Below are 25,735 nucleotides of genomic sequence, written 5' to 3'. Positions count from 1 at the left end.
ATTGTTGGTACTCTTATCACATAATATATTTTCTGTATTAACTATAAGTTAAGCTATCAGTCAATCTTTCTTTTTCGTTTCTAGTTTGCTTATCATGAAGCTCTCTCTCTCTGTGTGACCTATATTTTAAATGCTGAAACTACAATTCGTGCTTCTATATATTATATACAATCGATGCGGCAATTTAATCAGTAACTGAAATATTTGAAAGACAAATTGATATTAATTACGTTTTTCGTTTTCGAGAAAAATTTATCACTAGCGGGTTTTTCATCATTTTTTTGTATTTAGAAATATTTCTACTAATGTTTTACAAATATTGGACTGATATTTTTTTAACTGTAATATATAACATAAAATTGCATTTTATTTATTAACAAAAAATGTTTAGAACCGACAAATATTTGACGAGCGACTATTTCACATTACACGGGAAGCGTTCGTTTATGTAGTAATCACGTGCAGTATTCAGACCATTACGCGGTCGGAACTCGGCAGGCTATTTCGTATTGCTTAGACCGGCGCACGAGTCATTAGACTGCGATTAACAACTTTTACTTATTTGACATTAATGTATATTCTATAAAATTCTGGTGATTTAGAGTAACAAAACCGAAGTCCCACCTCGACACCCCATATATTAGGTCACTACATTAAGCTTGGCGGAGACCTCGGCGGCTTCCCTATCCCGTAACACAGTATATCGGGTCTGAACAAAGATTCCCAAAGGAATATTAAAGTTATGGTTAAAGTTAAAGGCTAATCGCCATCTTCATCCTGCTTTCTAAAACCAGCGGGTATATGTAAATGCCGATAGGGAAAAATTAACCATGTTATTAATAATTTTTTTGTGACTAATGGTGATGTGATTGTACAACAAAAGTCCGTGTACCATAATACTGGTATGTAGTCTATTACTTATAATTACATAAAAAAATATAGATAATAAAGTTTAAAATTGGAATTGATAGGTGATGCAGAGGCAGGCTTCTCATATCGCAACAATCTATTATAATATCATGATTTATTGCTCAATCGGTGCGACTAGCTCTCCTCAACGGCGACGAAGAGCGCTCGGTAATTTAACCTGAATTTTGTTAGTTCTTGCATTTACACGACGGAATTTAATGTATGCTTCTAACATAAAGGAAATAAGCTTTGATGCGAGACGTAAGCATTCACTGTAACAAGTCAGTAAAGCATCTCCGAATTTGTATTAAAACGATAAAACATTTCATCGTGCAATTATTATCAAAATTATTTTATAAACATGAGAAATGATATTATTACAAAAAATATGTTATTAACAAAGTTTTATACCGTTCTAAATTCTTTTTTCGAGAACATCTTTTTGTCTTGATTGACACGAAATGTTTGACAGTCCCCAGCTGTTGTTTTAATTACCTCTGTGGTTTTTCGTTCCTATCTAATAAAATTTCAATTTTTATTTATACACATAAAAATTGTTCGTTTTAGTACGTTGTCACTTGAAACTGTTATCCAGTTGGTGTACAAAAATATTTGTATGGCTTCTTGTGACAAGTGAGTGAAACCTAAATATAGTGACATATAAAAAAATGTTACTTTCTTAGGAAGTATAGGTTATATAAAGTATTTAGCCATGTACAACTAATACAATATAACATTTTCAAATGAAAAAGCAAATGCTTTCTCATATCGATAATCAGCATCAATGTCGTGTGTATAATTTAACGTATTGAATTCAAAAATACATGTACCTAATTAGACGAAATATGAAATATCGAAGGCCACTAATTGCATGTAATTTAGACGTAGATATTTTATTAAGCAGGTAATTATTACATGTGTTTTAAAAATAGATAGAGAATAGACATATATTTTATTTATGTAATAGAAATAAATATAGAATAATAGTGATTAAATTTAATCATATAATATAAATTATAACTCGTGAAACCTACTTTTTGTATGTAAAACGAACTGAAGAATGTTTTTGCTTCAAAATATTCAATGTAACAAGAATGCGCCATATGTAAAGAACTTGTGCAGTTTTGGACAAAATGAATTTCGGCAAAGTGAAATTTTGGTACGCTTGCCGTTTGTACGCGTTTACATATGACGCTTTATAAATGAAGTGCTTTTTATGTAAGAGACCAACTTTAATAAAATTTACTTGAAAAGTGAAAGACAAGTTATTTTAATTTTAATTTTCCGTAACGGAATTTTTTAATATGGTATTCAAATTAGCTTTTTACGAGTAGTTAAAGATATTAGCAATCACATTAGAATACTACAGTAGAATTATTATAAAAAACTTTTAGGTATACACATTAACTATCGCGCGTCAAGTTTTTTACATAAGTTTTGTTTAAAAGATGTTTCATTAGAGGTGTTTTTTTTTCTCACAAATAAGTCATGCAAACTTACGAAGTCTTATGAACGATCTATTTAGTATTGCAGTATATATATATATATATATATATATATATATATATATATATATATATATATATATATATATAATCTCGCCATAAATATTGTTACAACAAAAATATAAAAACATATTACATTTGAATTTGAACTTACTCATTCTAATATAAATATTTAGTTTTTCTCATTTTCGCGGTAATCGGTGTTAAAGATTTATTTGATATTCAAGCGAAGTTGGATGAAAAAAAGAAATGAATTTTCCGAATAAGCTGCGTGTGAATGTATGTTATGATAATAAATATTTTGTGGTATATAAAAAAGAATTTTCCCTCGCTATAATATTCATGGATTGAGTAAGTACTAGGCAGATTGTCAACAGGCATCCAGCAGCTCCTCATAGGTGTTATTCGATTCTGATAATTCGTGTAAAGGCAAAGCGTTGAATCGAAGCGCGTTGATGGAATTGCGTATCCTAGTACAAATCACGAAACATTCCAATCTCTCCGGTTAATTGAATCCTGTAGGCCTTCATTAGAGAGCGCAGGGGGGAATCGACACAAAAGAACTTTTATAGAAAGGGGAATGTTGGAGTTCGAACAAAAACCGCAAATAGCATTCGGGAGGTTGCTCGGGACGAATAATTACGTGCCTCGTGCTCCAACTTGGCTTTCACACTCGAAACATTGTTGCTCCTTCATAAATCCTAACGCTCAACATGCGCTACTTGTATATTAAATGTTTTACCACAACACTTAAGTACACTCTTAACGAACTTCGCTTATAGAAAACGATGTTGCGTGTCACCCGTCTTGAGGGAAACTTTGATCGTATTTTGTACTTTACCTATATAGTTATACGCGAGGAAAATGGTGGATATTTGACTTGCAACATAACCAATTTGAATATCTAAATAGACGTTTTTATTTCAGAGAGTGGCATGGAATGCTGAAACCAGACTTCCCAGAGTATATCAAAGAAGGCGGTCATAATTTGGACGAAAGTTTTTAATAATAAAAATTTCGTGTTTCCAAAGTCATTTAAATAATTTTTGCAGGTTTTTTGTTATAAAATCTTATAAACTTAAATCTGTCACCAGATACCCGTTATGTCCTTCTCGCTACAACGATTAATGCACTAATAATACATAGAGGTTTGATATTACACTTATTAAAATTCATAAAAAATACAATTTATTAGTAACCTTAAATATGAAGTCACCGTACAAAAATCTGAAGTTATTAAAAAATAAGACTTTAAATATAAGGATAAACTAAAAAGTTTGATATCAAACTGATTCTTGAGCTCTGGAAATATGATTTACACAGATCATATCTTATTTGAAATCCGTTTTTGAACTTTACAAAGAGTTATATACAAGGGAATTGTCAACTTTGCATCGAAATGAAAGTTCAATCGGACGACGTTCTTTTAGATTCAGAAGAATTTCCAATATGAGTGCCTAGGACACGGGCGTGGTTCGTTTCAAACAGGCGGCAATAGTTTGCCATTGCTGAATGTACTCTGTGGGTTCCACGTTGTTTCGTATTTTTTTTTAATTGATTGTTTTATTTGTTAAAAAGGAGAAAAGTTATTTCCGGCATTTTCAATATTATAAATGTTGTATCTTGCGTAGAATTTACACAGTTGGATTTATGCCTCTTTCGACTTTCTTAACCGTCGTCTGTATATGGTCTCCATTCCAAGAACCAAGAAACTCCAGCGGTCATCAGTTCCTCGAACTATAAGGCCTTCTAAATGCCAATTAACCTATCCGCTAGCTTATAAACCCTCTCCATTGCTCGTTGAGTGGCTATGAGCTTGCCAATGAGACCTAGATTGTGAGACCAAGTTACAATGCCATCATCACTAGTAAAAAACATTAGTTGTAGACTTTCGTCTTAACGCACTGAGGAATTGGACAAGAGGATGTTTTATATATGCATAACTCTAGTCACACTTATTAAATATATATTAATTTGAAACCTTTCTATTGTAATTGTACCGTGATTCCGGTCATTCAAATAAAGAAGGTGTTTGGCAACTCTTACATAGAAAATTAAATTCATCGGCTATTAATCTAAATTAGTCTAAATTTTTGTATCGAAATCAATATATTTTTATTTAATACACAAATTTAAGTTTGTTTTTTACATTGTTAAGAACACACGTTGATTCACTTCCCTGGAGTTTTTGTTTTTGCTTTTATCCACTTTAATGAAATAGTTGTTCGTTCTTCTTAAGTATTATAATAATAAAATTACAATAAATTATCCGGAATTTGTCAATATCAGACTAAAAGTTCATTTAAAAGTGCAATCTATGGGATAATTAAGTATTCTCCAAGGCACGCAGGCAAATAAACTAGATGCGTCAATGGAGCTTTTTTTATTATATCAATTAAATTAAGTCTTAACGTTACGATTGGGCGTGGTTGCCTGCTGGGTAGCAAGGTGTAAGTGTTAGTATTTTTATACTTAGTTAATAAATACACTGGCAATCGAATAAAATAATTATTTTCTTGCATATTTTCTTGAGTAATATTTTCAACGTTGATAACGAGAACAAGATAATATTTATGGCTTAGTAATAAGGACATTTAAATCCATTTATAAGAGGAGGATAAAAATGAATATGTTAACAATTCAATGAACCGATACGAAGGGGAAGCGCCAAGTCTCCATTTGTAGTCAAGTAACGATCATCCTTTAATGTAAAAGTAAATTACGTTTTTTATTTGAATACAAAATTATCCAGACAGGAATTTATATATATTTGAACATTTTGTTACACAAGTTCCATAAATATTCAGGCGTAAAACCGAAAAAAAAATAGTCGAAAAAGTCACCGGAAACGTTATTAACATTATTCAAAAGCAAGTGTCTGCCAACTCGCATTGTAGTGGCGTCATGTTTTCCACAGCCTCTTATAACGAGAGGGTGACCTGTGCCCCGTGTTGGCACGTTTAAAGGTTGCTGTTGACCAGAAGCTTGCCCCTTATTGTTGCGACCTTCTAACTTTACAACTCTGTCAATAGCTTTCTATATTTACCTCCAAATTAAATGCAACAACACACATTGTTTACATATTTATTAAAAGATTCACTAAATACAAATCTTTTCTTGAAATTTATGTAAGATTTTTGATAATTCCGTATATAATCGATGAGGTATTTCTAGAAGTAATTAAAAGAGGAATATAATATTCTTTTAAACACATTATAAATAATTTTTACTAATCGTCTTTCGATATTAAAAAAGTTTTGTGTTTCGATAGAGAAATGTTTTTTCGTAAGCACCATACGAAGTTTAAAACCTTCTTACAAATTTAAGCATACATGTTAGCATGGGGTTGCTTTGTTTGTAGTGTTTAAATTTTTTATTTATTGTAAATAGACACGCAAGCAATAAAACACAATATAAGTTTACAAGCTATCGTATAGTATAGTACAATATTAAATATGTTTGCCCATTGTAGGTGTATGCAGCGCTGACCATAATTATGCTAGTACTCGTACATAACTAAACCTTAAAAAATTAATAAAATAGAAGAAACATTGATAATAGGCTCTCTAAATCACATTAAGATTTAGTATTTTCATTACAGTGATATCATAAGAAGAAACGAATTTGATAAATCGAAGAAAAGAAAAGAAAGAAAAAAAATCTACCTTGTTTTGTCACACTTGTTTTTAATAGAAACGAATTTTAATAAAACCATAAAAGAAGAAAACTTAAGAGGTTATAATATAAATTCTTACTTACCATTACAGCGTTTATTTTGAAGTCCATGTGGTTCTTGACTTCAGCTGCAAGCTCGCGTACCAAAAGAAGACCGTCTTTTCTGACCACCTCCACGTTGGATTCATGATATTTCTGCGCAACAGATATTGATTATGAGTGATGTATGAGTAAATATCTCCAATTATAACAAAATATTATTACAATAAATGAACAATATTAATCAGTTTTTATAATCGCAAGTAATAAAGATAGCTTTAAAATCCAAACGGGACAGTTAATTTTGCATGTAGGATAAATAGTAATTTATAACCAAGGCGTTTTATAAAAGATATATAATAAAAAGATAACATTTTTACTACTCGAACGGTTTTGGTACAGAGATACGGAAAATATTTGTCTTAACTACTTACTACATTGTTAAAAACGCTGCTGTTTCTCGGAATTGACACAATGCATTAGTGCCTCTCAATTTAGTGGTTAAACAGTATTATGTGATTTAATGCTAATTTCAAAGCAGATAAACCTGGGCCGGTTCGCGACACGATCATAATTTGCGAAAATAGCTGTAATTTTGAATTTTGTTGGAATCGTGTTACCAATCGATGGTAAATATTTCATACAGTTAGTATTATTGTACAAAATATATTAGTGCCAAATATTTTATACCAGAGCTTATTATTTCAAAATGTATACTCTCTTCGCTTTGCTTTTTTCATTTATTGACAACAATATGAATATATTGTCTAAAATAAAATAATTATGCATTCTGACTGAATAACACTAAGTTACATTTACGAAAAAAAAACACTAGATTTTAACACATCTTGTAACGTAAACGTCAGAAAAAAATAACATAAGTAGTTGCATAATAAGTAGTAGTGTAGAGAAATAAAGAACAATGGGCGGTCTTATCAATTAAGTCAATTTATTCCAGACAACCATAAATTTTCAGATGTAAATGCTTTTGTGTAAATTTATAATATAATTTACGCAGTAACTGAATTGATAACAGATAAATAATGACTATCCATTATTTGTGAAACACTCATTCAAAAAAAAATCTCCGAATATTTCTTTTTAAGAACTTCAATAAAGGTTGTAAAAAATAACCGCTAATTCATAAATTGACTTAATTAATTTAATGTAATTAGTAAATTATGGATACAAATTTACGGTAATGACGCAATGGTACGACCACAAAATGGCGGCGCAAGAATGCGGGAAGGCGTGTAAAGACATTGAAAACCGGGACTGTCAAATTTTAAAAATAATAGGTACTCTCCCAGAATTCAGCGGATGTTAGCTGCCAAATTATTGTTATTCCACAGAGGCGCTCTCTCTGGGATGTTTTGTTATTGAATTTTGGATCGTACCTCCTTATGGCGCCCTTGTGGCCTTGACAAGTCTGGTTAGAATGATTATATTACGAAGAGAATTAAATTTTGACACTTAATATTATGTGCACGCTCGACTACACAATATTAATGAAACGTGACTTAATAATATGAGCTATAAGAAACATTTTTGAAGTTAAATTTTACTTTACCAAAAAAAACCTTATTGACCTAATTTACTTCTTTTAATAACTTGTTTAAACATTCACTCCTGTCATTATTATGATCATCATTTCGTCGTCGTCATTTCAGCCAGAAACACGTCCACTGTAAGGCATAGGCATGGTATGGCTCCTCCATGGTATCTATAATGGAATATACTATAATCGCCAAGCTTACTAGGCGGGTTTGCGATCTTAATGTATTATTATGGTACACATAAGACGCTGCTGCCAATCCTCTAGAACCTTGTTTGTAAGCAGCGGCAATCCTATTTAATTAATGCGCAAAGTGTTACATAAGATTGTATCTATCTCGGGATCGAACCTGCGACCAATAATCGCAAGTTTCATACTATATATATATATATATATATATATATATATATATATATATATATATATATGTATATATATATATATACTTATGTATATATATATATATATATACCACTGCTCTGCCTGATTTATATTATTACCAATTTTTAATGACTTATAATAACCCTTAATTATTATAATAAATATTTGTCAAATTAATTACACATGAATAAATGACTTTATACTACAAAGCGTTACGTTCGTTATTATTACATTCAGACAAATTATGAAATCTCTTTAAAGCGTTCTTGTAATGTACATTAACATTGAAGAAAGAAAAAATAACGGACGGCAAAGTTACGGTTTTATAAATAAAAGCTGCTATTATCCTGTACCGAATGCGATAAAACTCTTGAATGTAAATAAATTACACCTTTTTAAAGTCCGTATTTTAAAAATTTTAAAAGACATCACAGGACTTCCTCCTTGGTTTTAAATCTAAAATTAAAAGTTTATTATTTAATGAATGTTATTCTAGCATTCAAGAGTTTTTAGTTGACTGAAATATATCCATATTGGGTTGGGTTGTAGATTCAATTACATGGTTAATATTATAATGTATAACTTCAAACATTGTTAAATTTTATTTAAAAAGAACCTCTTTTTAGTTACTGGTCGGCTTTTTACAACAGATTATCATTTCGAGCTGTAGCTTACTACATATAATGTTAAAATTAACGTTTCAAAAATGCATACGCCAACTTGAAGTAATTTCATATTTTAAATTGATTTAGTGTTGTGTTATATTTCATCTAAAAAGTATCCGATCGATATGACTCGCGATTATTGGATAACAGAGTCCATCAAACCGCTCGGGAACACGTTGGCCAACAAGGAACCTAAATTCAATTAAGGCAGTTAATTCAAACCGCTTTGTGCGTCAACACTATGCTCGTGGCTTATGATTAAATGTTCTGTCTTGATTGTGTTACTTTTAACACTTATCTAATAATTGCTTGTATATTTACGTACAAACTAATATTAATTAAAAAATTCATATGTTATTTTTTTTATTAAATAATCAATCGTCGAAGAAGATATTAAACAGATAACACAACAACTTTCGAATGTATTTACTTTTTATTGATCTAATAAAGTTTTATCGTTTTTTATAAATGTAAAGGAGATAATCCTTTATATTTATAAGCGATAAATGATGTGATGCAACTATTTTGACTTGATGCAACAATATTTCTAAACTAAACCCAGTACAGAGCAGCGTCTACACTCCTATGCATATAACATAAGCCAAGTACTAGGTAAGTTTAAATAGAAAAACAACAATCGTCATTTACACAAAAACGTTACATTAATCATTGTTTTTGCTTCCAGACACTCATTGTACGGCATAGGCCTCTCACAAAAATATCTATGGGGGGATTTACCATAATAGCCATGCTTGGCAGGCGAGTTGGCATCTAGTTATCATGGTACGCAGATTACGCTGTTATCCCTTGGAAACTTTTTTGCGTGCAATGGCAATCCTATATAATTAATACATCAAGTGTAAATTATACAACATTGTACCCGGGGAATTGAACCCATGACCTACTATCGCAAGATTAAGTTTTTTGCCGCTGGGCTACCACTGTTCGAATACAATATAGTATACGCACATATACGCACATATACACAAACATAACAGTAATGTTTTTTAACCTCTATCATTTTTTAGAACAGGGGCTTTGATTTCGGTATTTTTTTCATTTATTTACATACCTTCTTCTTCTTTACATTTTCATTTTCATATCCTTCTTTACATGTTATTTTATAATTCTCATTTGATTATTCTTTTAACAATTTATTTAAAATTCTATTTTTAAAATATAACTTCTTTCTGTATTACAGTTATTTATGTATTCAGGTAATTATTTCTTTACCCGACCTTAAATTTTGTTTATTTTTAATACCTCATTTGTTATAATTTTTGTATATTGCTAGAAAGTGTGGCAGTATCGTGCGTTCCTCATTAATAAGGCGATGCTACCACTGTATATTTTGACACCCAACTCTATTTCTAGATCTGTTCTCATGCCGTAAAATACGGGATAGTAATCTATAGCGTGCACCACGGTCTGGTCTACCCCAGGGTCACAGATGCACGAGGGACTCTTTGAGAATCCCCCGTGCCCCGTGAACATATAGGCCAGAACCGTGTCCAGCTCAAAATACAGAAATGTTTGTAAGTGTTTACTAAGTTGCGATAAATATGCTTCATGAATACTATCCTTTATGATTTCTAATAGCTTTAAATATGTCGGTGGTATAAATATATAATTCAAAAATTCAATAATAATTACTCTTTTCAAATCTTTTTACGTACACCATTCTGTCATTTATTTTCATGAATTGGCGGAATTTCAAAATTTAATTTCGGTATCATTGCAGAATACAACATTTAACGATGATAGTTTGTGAGAGAGAATAAAAAAAACAATTAACACTTAGTTTAATTTTTGATATTTAAAAAAAACTTTCTCGTATTGCAGTAAATAGCTACGATCGCATTTGTTATATTGTTAAAAACACTATTCCAATGTAACTTAAAATTAGAATTTCTGATTATTTTTACTAGTGGCCAAATTAGATCTGCTTGGCAGGAGGTTGAGCTTGGTTTTTTCGAGGTAAATCAGTACCTCGAGATTTCCAGACCCGGGATATACGAAGGTACAAAATTCTCTTTGCTATATATATTTTTAATTGCGACTGGACAAACATATTCGCATTAAAATGCTGCGTCATGATATGATACAGCCGGTTGTTTCTTGTAGCGTCGCCGGAGAGGATTTTCCAATCCCCCGTCTGTCGGTGTGCGTGCTCACAAGGAAATTCCATTTACCCGCAAAAAACATTTACGCGAAAGGGTTAGAGTGGAGACTTGCCCTCTTCCCAAAGAGTTCGACCAAATATATTTATTTGCACAATATTTAATTTTGTACCATTGAATTACGTAACTTATCTCTGTACGTATCTTTTTTTAATATAGTTTATAATTAATTTCGATGGCGTAACACTGATCATATATCCACTGCTGCATATAGATGTCCAATAAAACCGGTCGGAAGGGGCCTGCATATAGAAATATATAAGGTCATTTGTCTACCTTGTGGGGTGGACTTTCTTTGCTGCTTTTGCCGGTTTGTGATCAGAAAATATTAGAATAAAGGATGTCCGTATATGAGGTTTTAAATTAGTCATTTATTTTTGTTAATGTAGAATTTTACATAATTCGTTAATTGTTAAAAAAATATTAGTACTTTTCTATTCATCTACCATTAAACGAACAGGATAATGTAAATGCACTATTTCAAAGCAGTGATCATAATTACAAATGAAATAGAATCAATTTATGTTATATATCTCAAGTTTTTTCCATTAAAAAAACCTATTCACGGACAGAACAACGGTGTTTGTATTGGAACGTTTAGTTCATTTAAACGCTGACGGTGCGCCCTCAGAGTTATATTTCCATAGCAGTGCTAGAAGCAGAGTACGCTTTCACCGCGTAATTCTTTATATTTGTTTTCGTATGTTAATAATCTTTATTGACTTTTTGTTATATGTATGGTGTTCACATGTAAACGTATTACTAGGCACTGTAGCGACAATTCTTTCTAGAGTTGAATTATTCTTGCAGTTCGAATTCAAATTCGTTCGCCGATTTATGTTCGGACGCCGGCAATGAGATAGCCGATACGACTACCGTTGGTACAATCCCAGACTTTCTAGGGAGCATCTATTAGTCACTGTTTAAGATAAACCTAAGGTCAGTGAAATGGGGGAGGGCGCGATTGACAAAACGCACACGAGATTTTGAGGCAAACTATTTGTTTTTTTTTATATCTCATGCTTTGCCGCTCACATAATTCATAAAGGGAGTATTAATTCCGCGTACATTAAAAGAAAAGACATGCGCTATGGATAGTATTGTTACATAGGATTAAAAATGTTTATTAAATCATTCATCGCAAGTCATTACCTAAATATAGTTTTATGAATAACATCTTTTAAACATCTTTTTTTATTTTTAGTCTATGAAAGCTCACTGCAAGGCAAATAATTTTATTTAAATATAGTAAACATTATTGGAGCCCTTTACAGCGGTTCGACGTTACTAATTACTATTTATTCGGTTTTAGGGCAGTTTTTACACAACTTTTAATCGCAATTTTTAGCATAAGGAAAATATTATGCAAATTATTTATATAAATATCAACGCATCTCTGTACGTGGTTCTATGTGTGCGTGTGCTTGTAACTATGCAACTTCGCATTATGTGGCAATAATGCGACAGTCATCATACGAGTAGTACGTGTTCATATTGCTTTCTTGGATACAGTACACTTTTATAGACACAATCAGTACTAATAATAACCCCTTTGCTCTTCAAGAAGATTATGTTTAAAAAGGTATTTTTTTATTAGTCATTATAATATAATATATTTATATATAACAATAAAAAAACGAATAAATCTCCGTTCGTTTTTATTGATATAAATCTCTAGTAAATCTATGAGACAATTTATTAATAATAGAAAGCTAAAAAGCATTAAGTTTAACTTTATATATTACGTAAATTTGTTAAAATTTAATATATAATATTTAAAAGAATAATAAAACCTCTTTGCGGCATTCGTTTGTAAAAATGCAGGCTTGAATTAATAATAAAAAGATTCACCCTTCCGTTTCAAGGTGTTCAGTGAAATGTTTAAGAAGCTTTTGCAATTACAATAGCTGTCGGGTAAGGAAAGTAGCAAGAGTTTTAAATGTTCTGCGTAGATTAATTAAACGAAAACCGTTTGCAATGATAATCGCGTGAAAGTTTTCCAAACTGTCAGCGAGCCGGATCGGAATTTTATATTGATGAACTCTAGTTATGATTCTTCAACTTGTAAAATTAATTTTATTTTCATTTCATATCCATTCTTTTTCGAGATACTTAAAATTAAGTTTTATACATATAATAACTTGTTCTATTGCATTTTTAATAAGTTCATTTAGATACATGAAAGATTAGTCTAAAGTTTTAGAATTTTTTATCTATTTCAAATAATTAATAGTAAAAATAGCTCTGTCCTTTTCCAGTAATAGTTAGTTTCACTTTACTCTACCTGTCAAATATATGACGTCAATTAAAAAAAAATCGAGTTAAGATTATGTAATAAAACATATATGTATGTATACAATATATCATTACGTTCACATTATAACAAGCCTTAAAATGTACAAAATAGAAAATTAATTTTTATTAGTAGCGATGTTTACTGTTAACACTTAAATCAATGCATAAAATATAAATCGATTTATTATTATTTTTCTATACGACAGGACCATAATTTTTACAGTATGAAGTCTATCGAGGTAGTTAATTTTTTAATATTTTTTAAAATAATAATCACAAATTATAAACACTTAGTTCTAATAATATACGTGTAGCTTTGTAGTAATTGTTTCGATGCTTCGATTATTGATAGTTAAGATTAGTTAATTAAAACTATACAAGGTCTAAGAGATTTCCCCGTGTCACGTTGTCCTTCAGAGAGTCTTGCATTGTGCGCTTAGTCGCAACAAGTCAACTTCGATATTGTTTAACCCAGTTTAGTTCTTCTCTGTTCTATCCCCAAGGCTTTAACCGTTGAACTAGAACGAGGTTGATCTGGCGATATGTGCTAGCGAAATTTATGACCTGGTAATATATCTTATAATATATTTTAGTATCATAAGTATAAAAAGGAATTAATTTGATATCACTCAATAAGTCGCGTGTCTGACAACTGTGGTGGACATTTTCATAGCATTTCGATTGTTAGTTCACATTTTGAGATATACGGTATTTGATTTGAAATTTGGTCAGAATTGTAAGACTTGTAGAAAATCCGTCAAAGTTCGGTTTTGTTGAGCGTTTTTTATCGCACGGTTCTCGGCAGCTTTTTATATATAGCATGGTTATTATAGCATAGTAAACCGATTGTGTTAATAAAAAATTCTGATGTGCCAAATGCCGGGAACTATGCCTTCGTTACAGATATCGCAATAATAAATTTAAAGTAAATATGTTTTGTATGTGAACATAGTTATTTCATGGAGAAAAGTTCTATAGAACCAAATAAGTGCCTTTACAGGTATTATAGGGATTATGCAACAGGGAATTTAACTATTATTGACCCGATCGTAAAACCACAGATAATACAACACTCTGCTATAAATCAGCAGTTGTAGCAGTCTTAAAGTAAATTGATGAAAAGCCTTATTTTTAATTTATTTTTAGTTTAACTGAAAAACTAACCCGTTTACATGAAAGTGATGCAAGTCAATTTCTTTTCGAATATATTTTGTATTAGCAGATCTTATAGTTTAAAAATAGAAATTAATTATGTAAAATCTAGGAATGTTTTCACTAAATTATAACCATGTAATTTTATTACACAAATTTATTTTATACGAGTTTGGTTTAAATGTGCAAAAATACAATAACAAATATGCGATTTCTAACCTACAAATGGACTTACACCGCTTTCAAACTTTTACAGCTTAAACCGATCGATTTTTAAATGAAGTATCAATGTTATTAAAAAGGTCATATAAAGCATAAAAAGTATAATAGTTATAAATTTAGTGGCGTAGTTAAAATTTGATAATTTGATTTTAAATTTTTAAATTTGATAATTTGATAATTTGATTCTAGACGAAGCGACACAAAATTTGTATATTATATTCTGATTTTTTTCTTTATTTTTAATACGCATTATTTTAAATACTACATGTACATATACAAGTCAATGTGTGTCCTCAATGTTCCCAATGTTGGAACAACGCTCTCTTCAAAGAAAAGCCTTACGTCTAGTACATGAAAAAAATAAAATTTCGTAGTAATTGAGACAGTGTCTAGACGACTTATCCGAGTAGACGCTTCTCTTGAGTTGCCAAATTAAAAAATGTTTGTACAATTTTGTTTAGAATTGTTTTTCGAATAATAACAAAAAGGAATTTTTAGTATACTAGATAACTAGTTGTAAGGTGTGACCGCTTTAAAAGAGTGAACACATATATCATTCGCCTGAATGCACTGCTTTCAGGCTTTTACACCCATTTCCAATTAACCTGCATAAAGTGGTTAATCTGAAATATATTACATTATTTTTATATTGAAATGCGACTGGCCAATTACTTCTGGTAGTATAAAATCTGCAAAGATAGGACTTAAATAATAATTCCAATTTTGAAAATGCTTTTTATTATCATTTATCAATACGCTATTTATTATTCATAAAATTATTATACAAATATGGTGGACTGTACATAAACAGCAAAAGAGACATTCGCCCCATTAAAGCTTTTACACACAAATCCTATATTTTCATCTCACAAATTATTGATAAACGTTCATAAATGAAAATGACTGTAATAACAAGTGCAAATTTTATCTTTTATTAGTTTAATAAAATAATAAGTATCTGAATGTTAACATGGGTCGAGGTCAATGTGATCTCACACTCTTAAGTTTGAGAGGCGAGACGTGCCAACTAATGAATCAGTTGTTTCTCTAAAAAAATTGAAAGGTGAAATTATACGTTTTATTTCATATGTAATATGTGAATTATTCCATTACTGTTATTTTGTAATTGTTATTATCTTTAATTAACAAAATTATTAGTCCGTTTAATCCTTAACTCCATTAATAACAATCAACGTCCAAATAATAAGACTATTTAATCCAGATATAATTAATGATTAAAGAATTTTAATTCTCCTTTATTACGTTATTACTGATAGAATAAAAACTAATTTACTTATTACAATTTAATTTTATACATTTTGTGACTATTATCAATTATACCAGAAACTCATTATACAGACATTTATGAATCACGCGTCAAAACTTAAAAAGGTTGAGTCAATCTCTGGTAAATAAATTTTGGGATATTATTTCCTCTGTTAACATAACAATAGTACCATTGCAATATATTGCGATAGTAATCCAACAATCAAAATTCAGAGTGAGATCCCACCGTTAGAAGTAATACAATGTTCCGCAGGCGAACTTTTCCGCCTAAACTTATTCAATATTAGCACCGCGTAGGGCACGCCGCCCCATTCACTACATACGCGATATCTCCCGATAAATCATTTATGTACTTCGTTATGTACTCGCTTCATTGTTTCTTTCTCTATACTTCGCTTAATAATAAATTTTGTTTCGCGTTGCTAAGGTTATTGTAATACCTCAACTTGAAAAACTTTACTTTGATTTTATTAAGTCTTGTGGAAAACAAAACCAAATTTGTCATATTGATGGAGTAAATATCAGAATAACTACAATTCACAGCGCAGTTAATACTTTTATTCCACTTTTAATACTTTTATAGGCCAACTAGCATAGTTTCCACTAGATAACTTATCACTTCGATGGTTATTGAACGAGTGCCCGAGCTCCCGACTCAAAATTCAAAACGCTGTTTCAACCCCACCACTCTCAATCGTTTTACTGGAAGTTGTCACGAAAGAGTGACGAGGTCGAGTAATGTTGCTATTTAAGAAAAATAAAACTACCTTTTATAAAATTACTACATTCGGCCACCCTACGAAATGTGTAGCCCCACTAAAAACATCAGAAACTCTGCTAATAAACTACTTACTAACTTAGGTTACTCATTATTATTTTTAGGCCAATGGAATAAAATCTTAGTTTAATTTTGATTTAAACAAACATAATCTGATAAAAATATCTATTTTGTCTAAATGTATATTAATATTCTAAGGTAGCTTCTGCACATTTTAAAAGATTGTATGTGTCTGTTAAATTATACAGGATTTTGTGCCAATGACCAAAATGACAAAAAAATTTAAAATGACCAAACAATGGCCAAAAAAAAAGTTAAAACATACATATAAATGTTAATTTTCTAAAAATTTTCCTGAATAACACAAACTTAATTATTTTAATTTCAAATAATTATTATGGTTTTAGATTAAACAATAAAATGTATTGTTTGAGCAAAATCAGTTTTAAACAAAACCTTATAATAAGTGACGGAGGGGGATGAGGAACATCAGAGGGAGGAGGGCGAGGAACATCTCCTGGTCATTGCTTTCCTGTATCTACCTACTACATAATTCTACTCGACGGTAGGTTGTCGAATTGAACACAAGTTGTTAAGGATCACTTATGTCCGAAAATCGCGTATAATGCTGTCATGAACGACAGTTTAAAAATTGCGGAGATAACAGAGCCAATCACGTCTCTTCTTAAACGGCTCCAATAGATTTGATGGTATCATAGACTTTACCTTAATAAAAAGTGTGGTCTCAATGGACTCTAAACACTGCGAGCTTCGTCGCACATTTACAACCGTGCGCGCGGGACTGGCGCCCACCTTTTATATGCGATTGTAGTAGTGGAGAAGACAATCTTTTCCAAGATTACCCCACAATCGCGCGCACGCACGCCGATTATACCCGAACATAGACAACCTCGCCGACCATCAGAGGTTTCGTTTCGCTCAGCGCTCCTCAACTCCGACATATGCCTATCAATCATACCATTTGTAACACACAAAAAAACAGATTTATATAAATTAGATATAAATATAGAATTTTATTTATTTACATTTAACATTTCATTGTATCTTATCCTTCTATTAAAAATAATAAATAAAATTATAATGTTATATGTTTGGTCTACTTCAATTTTCTATGTATAGTACTCAATATTGAATGTCAATTCGTAACAACAGGCAAAGTTTCTGTCTAGTAGTACTCATCTTTATCACTACAAGAAGATGAACCACTTGTTTCACAACGATGCACTCCTAGAGCTTTCATGTTAATCCAGGATCGAATTCAATTAAAAGCTACAGTTAGCTACTGTTAGAGATTCGTAAGGCTTACCTCTTTTAGGAAATCCCGGAATATCCGTTACTTGATAACGATTATTTCCTAACGTTTGAGAAATCTTAAAGGGGCCGACGAATTTAGGTAAGAGTTTAATACTTTTTCCATAATAACCGTAATTATTTCCTAAAATCTTAACTAGATCACCAACTTTGTATTTAGGTGTCAGAACCCGATTAGCTTCATGTCTACGTTTTTGAATATTCTGGTCGTTTTCTGTAATTGTACTAATAATACTTCTTACACATTCCACATTGTCTTGTGTGCTTTCAATTCCCATTTCGTTCGCAAGATCATCACGTATTCTAATGTCAAAAAATGTTTTAGTTGGAGTCTTTTTGGTGGTATTAATTGTGTTATTAACATCCTATTGAATTTTACCCAGTTGCTTGTTTCCAGTCACGTTCATTCCCATTAAAAATTTGAGCAGCTAAAGAATTGAGTATAATTTGATTATATCTTTCAGCTTAACCATTGATTCTGGAAAAAGCAACCGCGTTCAATAAGTGCTTAATGCCATGTTCCTCGCTAAAAGCTTTAAAAGCTGACGATGTAAAAGAAGTGCCACGATCTGACACCCTTCTTGCTGGCAACCTAAAATCCTAAAATATTTTTAAGAACCTTTAATTTAGTCTTCATTTTCGTATTTTTAACTGCCCGCACGAATACGTATTTTGTAAAACCATTTATAATTGTTAGAATGTAGTTGTTACCATTCTTGCTCCTAACGGAAGGCCCCGAGTGATCGATATGTATACTATGAAACGGTATACATATCTTTTCTACAGGGAACAAATGACCGCTTTTCCGTCGAGGTGCACTGTCTTTGTTATATGCACAGTCAATGCAGGCGTCCACATATTTCTTCACAAATCGCCTAAGCTTGGGGATCCAGTACTGACCGGACTTTTTCTGAAGTCTTAGTATAGCCAAGATGACCGATGTCATTATGATTAGCTTTACATATTTGCCATCTAGCATTACGTGGAACAACTAAACGTATTCCGCCGTCAAATTTCCTGTACACGGTACCGTTTCACTTCATAACTACTCCTTATTTCTTTACATTCTTTGTCTTCCTCGGGGTTTAAAAAATTTTAAAAATCCGTACATTATCCGAATCTGCTAGTTGTAGAGTAGCCAGTTTTCCTGCTCTATTTTATAAATATTGACACATGGATTAACATTTGCTGCAACGGATAGTGTGGTGTTTCTACCGAGAGCGTCGAAAAATGCTGTTTCAACCCCACACTCACACGAAAGAGTGACGGAGTCGAGTAGTGTTGCCATTTAAGAGAAATAAAACTACCTTTTATAAAATTATTTCATAAATATTTTATCTTTCACATCAAATTTTTTCTCTAACCTTGATTAATTTACAAAAAATATTTCTGGTTTTTTATTTTCATAATATATGTCCATCGGAAGGCAAAAGCCTCTAATTGAGGTCAAAAATCACATTGATACCGGTGCTTGAATTCAGTAACCTTCCGCGACCTTAAATCTCTCATTGGTCTACTTAGTTGGTGCACTAGCTGCGACGCGTCTACCGGTTCATGTAATGTGCCTTTTTTATCGACAGGCAAAATATTTGACCTCTGTCTCGCCTGATGTTAAGTGATGACGTGGTTTACAATACTATTTACATGCTTGCCTGGAAGGAACCTGTTTATTCTTGCCTTAAAGACTCCTAAGTAGTAGTAGTTAACTGAAAACAACGGCGCTGATAGATTGTTCGATACCTTGGCTAAACTCCTTATAAACGTTGTTTCAAAACGCTTAGTGAGGGTTGAAGGGATTACTACCGTGTATGGATGTCATGCATCTTGTTGTCCGATAGAGGAAAGGAGTTAGAGGAATTAATTGACGTAACTCCCAGGTACACTTTTCAAAATGCAGTCTATAAAATACAGTGCCTCCCGCTGCACCTTAAACGAGCAACTCTTCGAACTATGTGGGTCACCTTGATTTTTCTGCAGATCTCTTCATTTCTGATTTGATATTTATTATTAATGGTGTTGATTTAACTTTTTTTCCTAACATAGTTTTTACTACATATGCCATTATAATGATAACATTAAAGGGTCGACAATAACAAGTCAAAGCCTATTAGTCAGGCATATAAAATATAAAGAATTCCCGATGCTGTAGTAAATTCAGGAAAAACGTCTAACATACAGATTTCACGCTTTGATATTAAATAAAGGGTAGAACTGCGGCCCTCTCTGGTTCTACCACCCCGCCTATTATGTATTCGGAACTAAAGATCAAGTAGTTTTGAATATATTTGCCATCGTACGTACGAAAATATTACCTTCAGTGATTTCAATCTGCACACGTATCCATAATTTACTTTTTTAATATAGTTATTAGACTGTCTTTTATTATACTTGTAATAAAAAATGAAACGTTAAATAAGAAAACAACATTTTGACGGCAAAAGTTAATGCCCTCATTAGGAATTCCATTAATAAAATAAATATAAACAATCTTCTGCCACTTTGCTTAAATTTATTTTTTACATTTTAGCGATTCCTATAATTACTTAATAAACTTTTCTGTAATCCATTGCCATATTACCGATGATACGATTATTATTGATTATTGACTTAACATAATTTATGATAAAATTTTAAACCTAAACTCATTATATGTAATTATGGCAAATTATTTATTAAATCATTAACATAATACGTGCAGATAAAAATTTCTATAGACTCTCTGTTATTAGGATTATCATTTCAGTAGTAAGTCGTCCACTGTTTGACATGGCCCTTCAGTGTAGATTTTCAATAGGACCTGGAAGTGGTCTACATCTAGAGGGTTCGGACGATCAATGTCTTGTCAACTTTCCATATATTTATTTGCTATTTTTAAACGTAAGCACCGGTAGAGATTCCGTTTTGTTCCTTTTATAACATTATTCTGTTTTTCGGTTTATATTTTAATATAATAAAATATTATTTGTCCATAAAAATTTGTTGACTTTCTCATTTGAATATGCTCAAGGAAATTGTTTACTTAGATGACATCAATTTAAAATGACATTCAGCTACAATAAAATTAGTCTTTGAATCACTGATACAACAGGAGCGTTCATAAAACATCCCCAACTCAAAGGGTAAAATATTCTTTGACAAATATAAATATTTGTTACGAACGATATTTATCTATTGACTCAGAAGCAAGGATTACCGACCCTCGGTTGATTTACATTTTTTTATTTATTTAATATTGAGATTATTAAACACGGAAATATTAAAAAAAAACCACACACACACAAAATTATTATCTCCAAAAAATACCATATACATATTTCATTAATTAAAAATAGATAATAATGCATTAAACAGTGAATGTCTGTTATGTTCGTACCATAGCAAGTCTGGTACGTGTGCAAGGGCGATTACATAAGTAGATTACATCATATTGCAGTGTTTCCGAGGCTAACACTTTCTGTCTAGCAACAGCAACAACAAAGGTGACTTCATTATACACTATTTCAAGAAAACATGTAAGTAGCCACCCTCTGTGGTCAGTGCTTAATGGTGACTGTCACATATTATTATAATTTTCGATCCTTCGAGATCTCTGTACGCAATGTTTTCAGTTTTAGCAATAAAGTGTAGCGATAAAATCAAAAAAAGGATACTTTTATCAGAAATTAAATCTGCTATCTTTGATTTCACGTCATAGTAATAATTCACTTAGCTATAAATTTTGATTTCCCTATTTTGAAACCGCAAGCAATGTAAACTGTTGTTGCCCTGCGATAGAGGCATGAGGTTTGCGATTGTTGATCGTAGATTGATTCCTGGGATCTTTTATAATTCACTCTGTGCATTAGTTATATAGGAATTCTACTGCTCATAAACAAGTTTTCAGAGGCAGCAGCGGTCTCTGCATACCATAACACCACAATGTGATCACCAAACCGTATATTACGCATGGCAATTATAGTATATTCCCCATAGATATCTTTATGAGAAGCCTACGCCTTGCAGTGGGCGCTTAGTGGTCAAAACGACGCCGACGACGATGCCTTCGAAATTAGAAACAAAATAATAAAAAACGTCTAATCTTTGATACTCTAGATGAACTAGAAAATGAGTGTAATAAGAAAATATATCCACGTGTATATGAGCCGGATTCATCACACGTTACTACGGCTTAGAAATCTCAAACTTTTGTATCGCACTTTAAGTCGTACTGAAAATAATATTTATATTCACTGCTTATTTTGAAGTTTAATTTTGTATTTACATGCATTTAAACATCTTCAGAGTAATTAACGTTTAACGGTTAACAAAAAAAAAATAAACTTGAAACACCTCAAATTTCATCGTTAAAAGTTACAAATAAGTCATGAGTTTACGTAAATGCATACGTATGTAATAAATTCCACGAGATATCATAAACCTTCCTTTTCTTAGTTATAAAAAAATAAAACTATGTTATCAAACAAACCATTCAAGAGTTTTTAGTTGATCGAAATGTGTGGAACCCAGTTAATTGACTCATTTGCATGGTTGTTATTATAATGTACACATCAAACATTGTTAAGTTTCATTTAAATGCAGCGACAATTGAGTTTCTGGCCGGCTTTTTTCATAAAATCAGCAATCGCCGTCGGTGTAGCTTATTACTTGTAATGTTAAAATAATTGACGATTCAAATGTACATTTAAATGCCCACTTGAATAAAAATACTTTGAATTTATTAAATGACTGTAGTTGTAAAGCTAATGATTTTTGCCATCTGTACGCATACATCGTCGTGTAATAAGGGTTGTCACCGTTGGACTACAATAGTAAATTAACAATATACGGACGCGAGAAATAAATTAAAAAATGTTGTTACAATTTGTTACATGCGCAAACCATTTTCATCGTGACTTGTAATTTACATTAAGTTTTCTGTTTTTTTATTTTTTTGTTTTTTACTTTGGTTTTGTAGAATTTAGTATTTAAGGGATTCTGTACTTCGGTGTATGTTTAAATATTAAAATTTTACGATCACATTTTGATAATTTTGTCCATATCATGGTACGAAGTAGTAAACGAATAATTATACTATACAGATTAATCTTTCTATATACAGGTTGTGTGGTGGTAGATTTATGTTTTTAATATGATTATTTCAAAAAGTAATTAACGGAGCGGGGGGAGGGTAGCGCTTTTGAGATCTCTAACCGTGCATATTTTTCAGTTTCGATGTCGCATTGGCCTAGTGAGTATAGCGCGTTCACCGTCAAGGCATGTTTAACACGGATTAATAATTCTTCCATAACTGCTAGCATCAGAGAGTAAACTTATTTCTTCTTGGGTGCAAAGATTCTACGCAACTAGTTATGAACACCCCACTGCTAGGTCTCAATTGATCTTTAAGGACTTCCGAAAACTTGAACTAGTTAAAAACAATACAGATCAATACAGAATCGAGCAGCCTCACTGGATTTCGCAACAAAGATTATTCTTGAAATTTTAAAAATTGATCTAAAGTTCCATCCTTTTAAAATTCAAGTCGTTCAAGAACCGAAATAAAGTGTCTTTGCTTCATGCAAAAATGTTTATAGCGATAAGGCTCATTTTCTCTTAAAAGTCCACCTAAACAAACAAACCTGCCGTCACCGGGCTCCATGGCCCGCAATCGACTGAAACAGCAAACACCATTGCATTACCCCATATTAACTGGTAGGTGTGCCTTCTCCACGATTGAAATAATAAGACTAACTTTTCGAAAACGCTTGAGGCCAGACGACGAATGTAAATAGTGCGAATTATCGACGCATGATCTCTTTGTAACAAACTGCAAGCTCATATATCGTAATCATCACACACGTGGCTCCAAAAGGGTCATAGAACTGCACACACGGCCAGGGCTTCGATAAATTTGTTTCGGAAAACTTTGTACCAAAAATTTTATATACGTGTGTTTTGAGTTTGTGTATGTTACACTTGAAATTATTATAGTTTTATGGGAATGGAGAGAACACTTAAATAAATTGGATTAAAAAAAATAGGGAAACAACATAATTAAAAGATGACTATTAAATAAAAAAATAATAATGTAAAAAAATAAATACGTATAGATAAAAATAATTTGGCAAATATATTGTCAAACGTAAAACTCGAAAACCGCTACACCAATGCGACCAATTTTGTTCCATAATTTTGTTGTAGCACTAGGAATGTCCTTATCAAGAGAAAAATGAAGTAAAATATCAAATACAGCACATTTTCTATACAAACCACAGAGTAAATTGAAACACCTATTTCTAGCTGTCAAATATTTCACGTCAATCTAAACCTAAAAAGACGTTTGAGGACACTTAATTGTATTATTTATTACACAATAAACAAAATATATCATTTAGCATTACATTTATAATACAGGTTATAGGTTATAGATGTTTTGGCTTTAAAGGGGTATATGTAATGTAACAGACACAATTAGTAAACAATAATTAATTTTATTATATAATAATCGTTATTTTAAAAAAAAAAGTTCGTAAAGTTTCGTGATTCATTTTTTTTTTCAAAGATTTTGAGATAAGTAATACCATATGTTAATTGACAGCCAATGAAGTATAGATTAATTCCTTTAAAGCTTTAACACTTGTAACCTATCATCCTGTATAATTACATATTTACTGAAGTCTTGCACTTGTTTAATATTAATAATTAAATTAATGAATTTAATAATTATTCTGAAAATACATTATATTGAATTACGGCAGACCGGCAAGATCTGACGGTGGAGTTAGTAAATAAGTAATTATGAAAATATTTAATGCTATAGCGCAAATCTTTAATCTATCAATATTTCTAAACGACAACGGCAACGGGAAGGTGCTGTTAATTATGTTACTGTCGAGTGTAGGAGACGGTGGTGTGGAGAGTGTGTCCCGCTTACATTTGACGCAGGGGGCTACGCCAGCTCCCCAGTGGAATTAGGTCGCGGGAAAGGCGGGAGTGGGCAGCTTTGTGCGTTTTTATAGCGAAAACGTCCAACGATCGCGCCGGTTACTGTAAGCTAAGATTACTACTCTATACTTATCGTAATTCTTAAACAATACATTAGGCTTTTACTTACGTTCTGTATTTGATTCATCTTCGTAAAATGTCGGCCGAACTCCCATAAGTCCACGCCAAATTTTAAAGCCCAATTCTTGACTCTGAAACAATTAATAGTTTTAAATTTTCTGAATTGGTCATTATATAAACAAAATATATTGTTTAATAATATTTTCTGTAGACCTGAGTGTGAACAGATTTTTAAGTCTTTATAATTAGGTTAAGTATTACTTAAAAGATGTAGTTTAGACTGCGAAAAATAAACCGATTATAAAATATATGTGATTAAATATACTTATACGGTAACTAACTATAACATATGATAGAATTTATTTTAACGATTTACTTTTATTAAAGGAAACAAATGTAGAGGCAAATCGTTATCTTTATAGGTTACCCAATGCAATATAGACACGGAGGTGATCATATTACTATTACAAAATAAAAATTTCATTAATTATTTAGTAAATTTAATCCAATGGTTATTAACCATTTATCACTTATAGATTTATGTAGCGACATTTTAGATGTATATAAGCATTGTTGTGATGGGATGAGACCAATTTAATTACGACCCGGGCAATACCTGCCGAGGTTGCCGGGCCACGATTGAAAATGTTTTCCCATTAATTTCCATTTCCCTCTAACGTTCAAGTGCTTTTTAAACTGGACACTTTGTCGATGTA

The 25,735-nt window shown here is 31.5% G+C and overlaps 1 protein-coding gene across 1 annotated transcript in view; it reads right to left on the bottom strand.

The window, feature by feature from the left end:
• stol (stolid) overlaps positions 1–25,735 on the bottom strand; it is a 94,748-nt gene that overhangs the window by 48,460 nt on the left and 20,553 nt on the right. Inside the window, exons 2-3 of the mRNA XM_068770406.1 lie at positions 25,069–25,150; positions 6,174–6,284 (exon numbers count right to left, since the gene is read on the bottom strand). Coding sequence (XP_068626507.1) covers positions 6,174–6,284; positions 25,069–25,150 — 193 coding nt within the window. The remainder of the gene's footprint in view (positions 1–6,173; positions 6,285–25,068; positions 25,151–25,735) is intronic.

The sequence above is a fragment of the Battus philenor genome, unplaced genomic scaffold (assembly GCF_028537555.1).
Source record: "Battus philenor isolate CCGP_79_NKW_IND1 unplaced genomic scaffold, ilBatPhil1.0.hap1 SCAF_3, whole genome shotgun sequence".
Classification (NCBI taxonomy): Eukaryota; Metazoa; Arthropoda; class Insecta; order Lepidoptera; family Papilionidae; genus Battus; species Battus philenor.
This window is presented reverse-complemented; position numbering and strand designations above follow the sequence as displayed.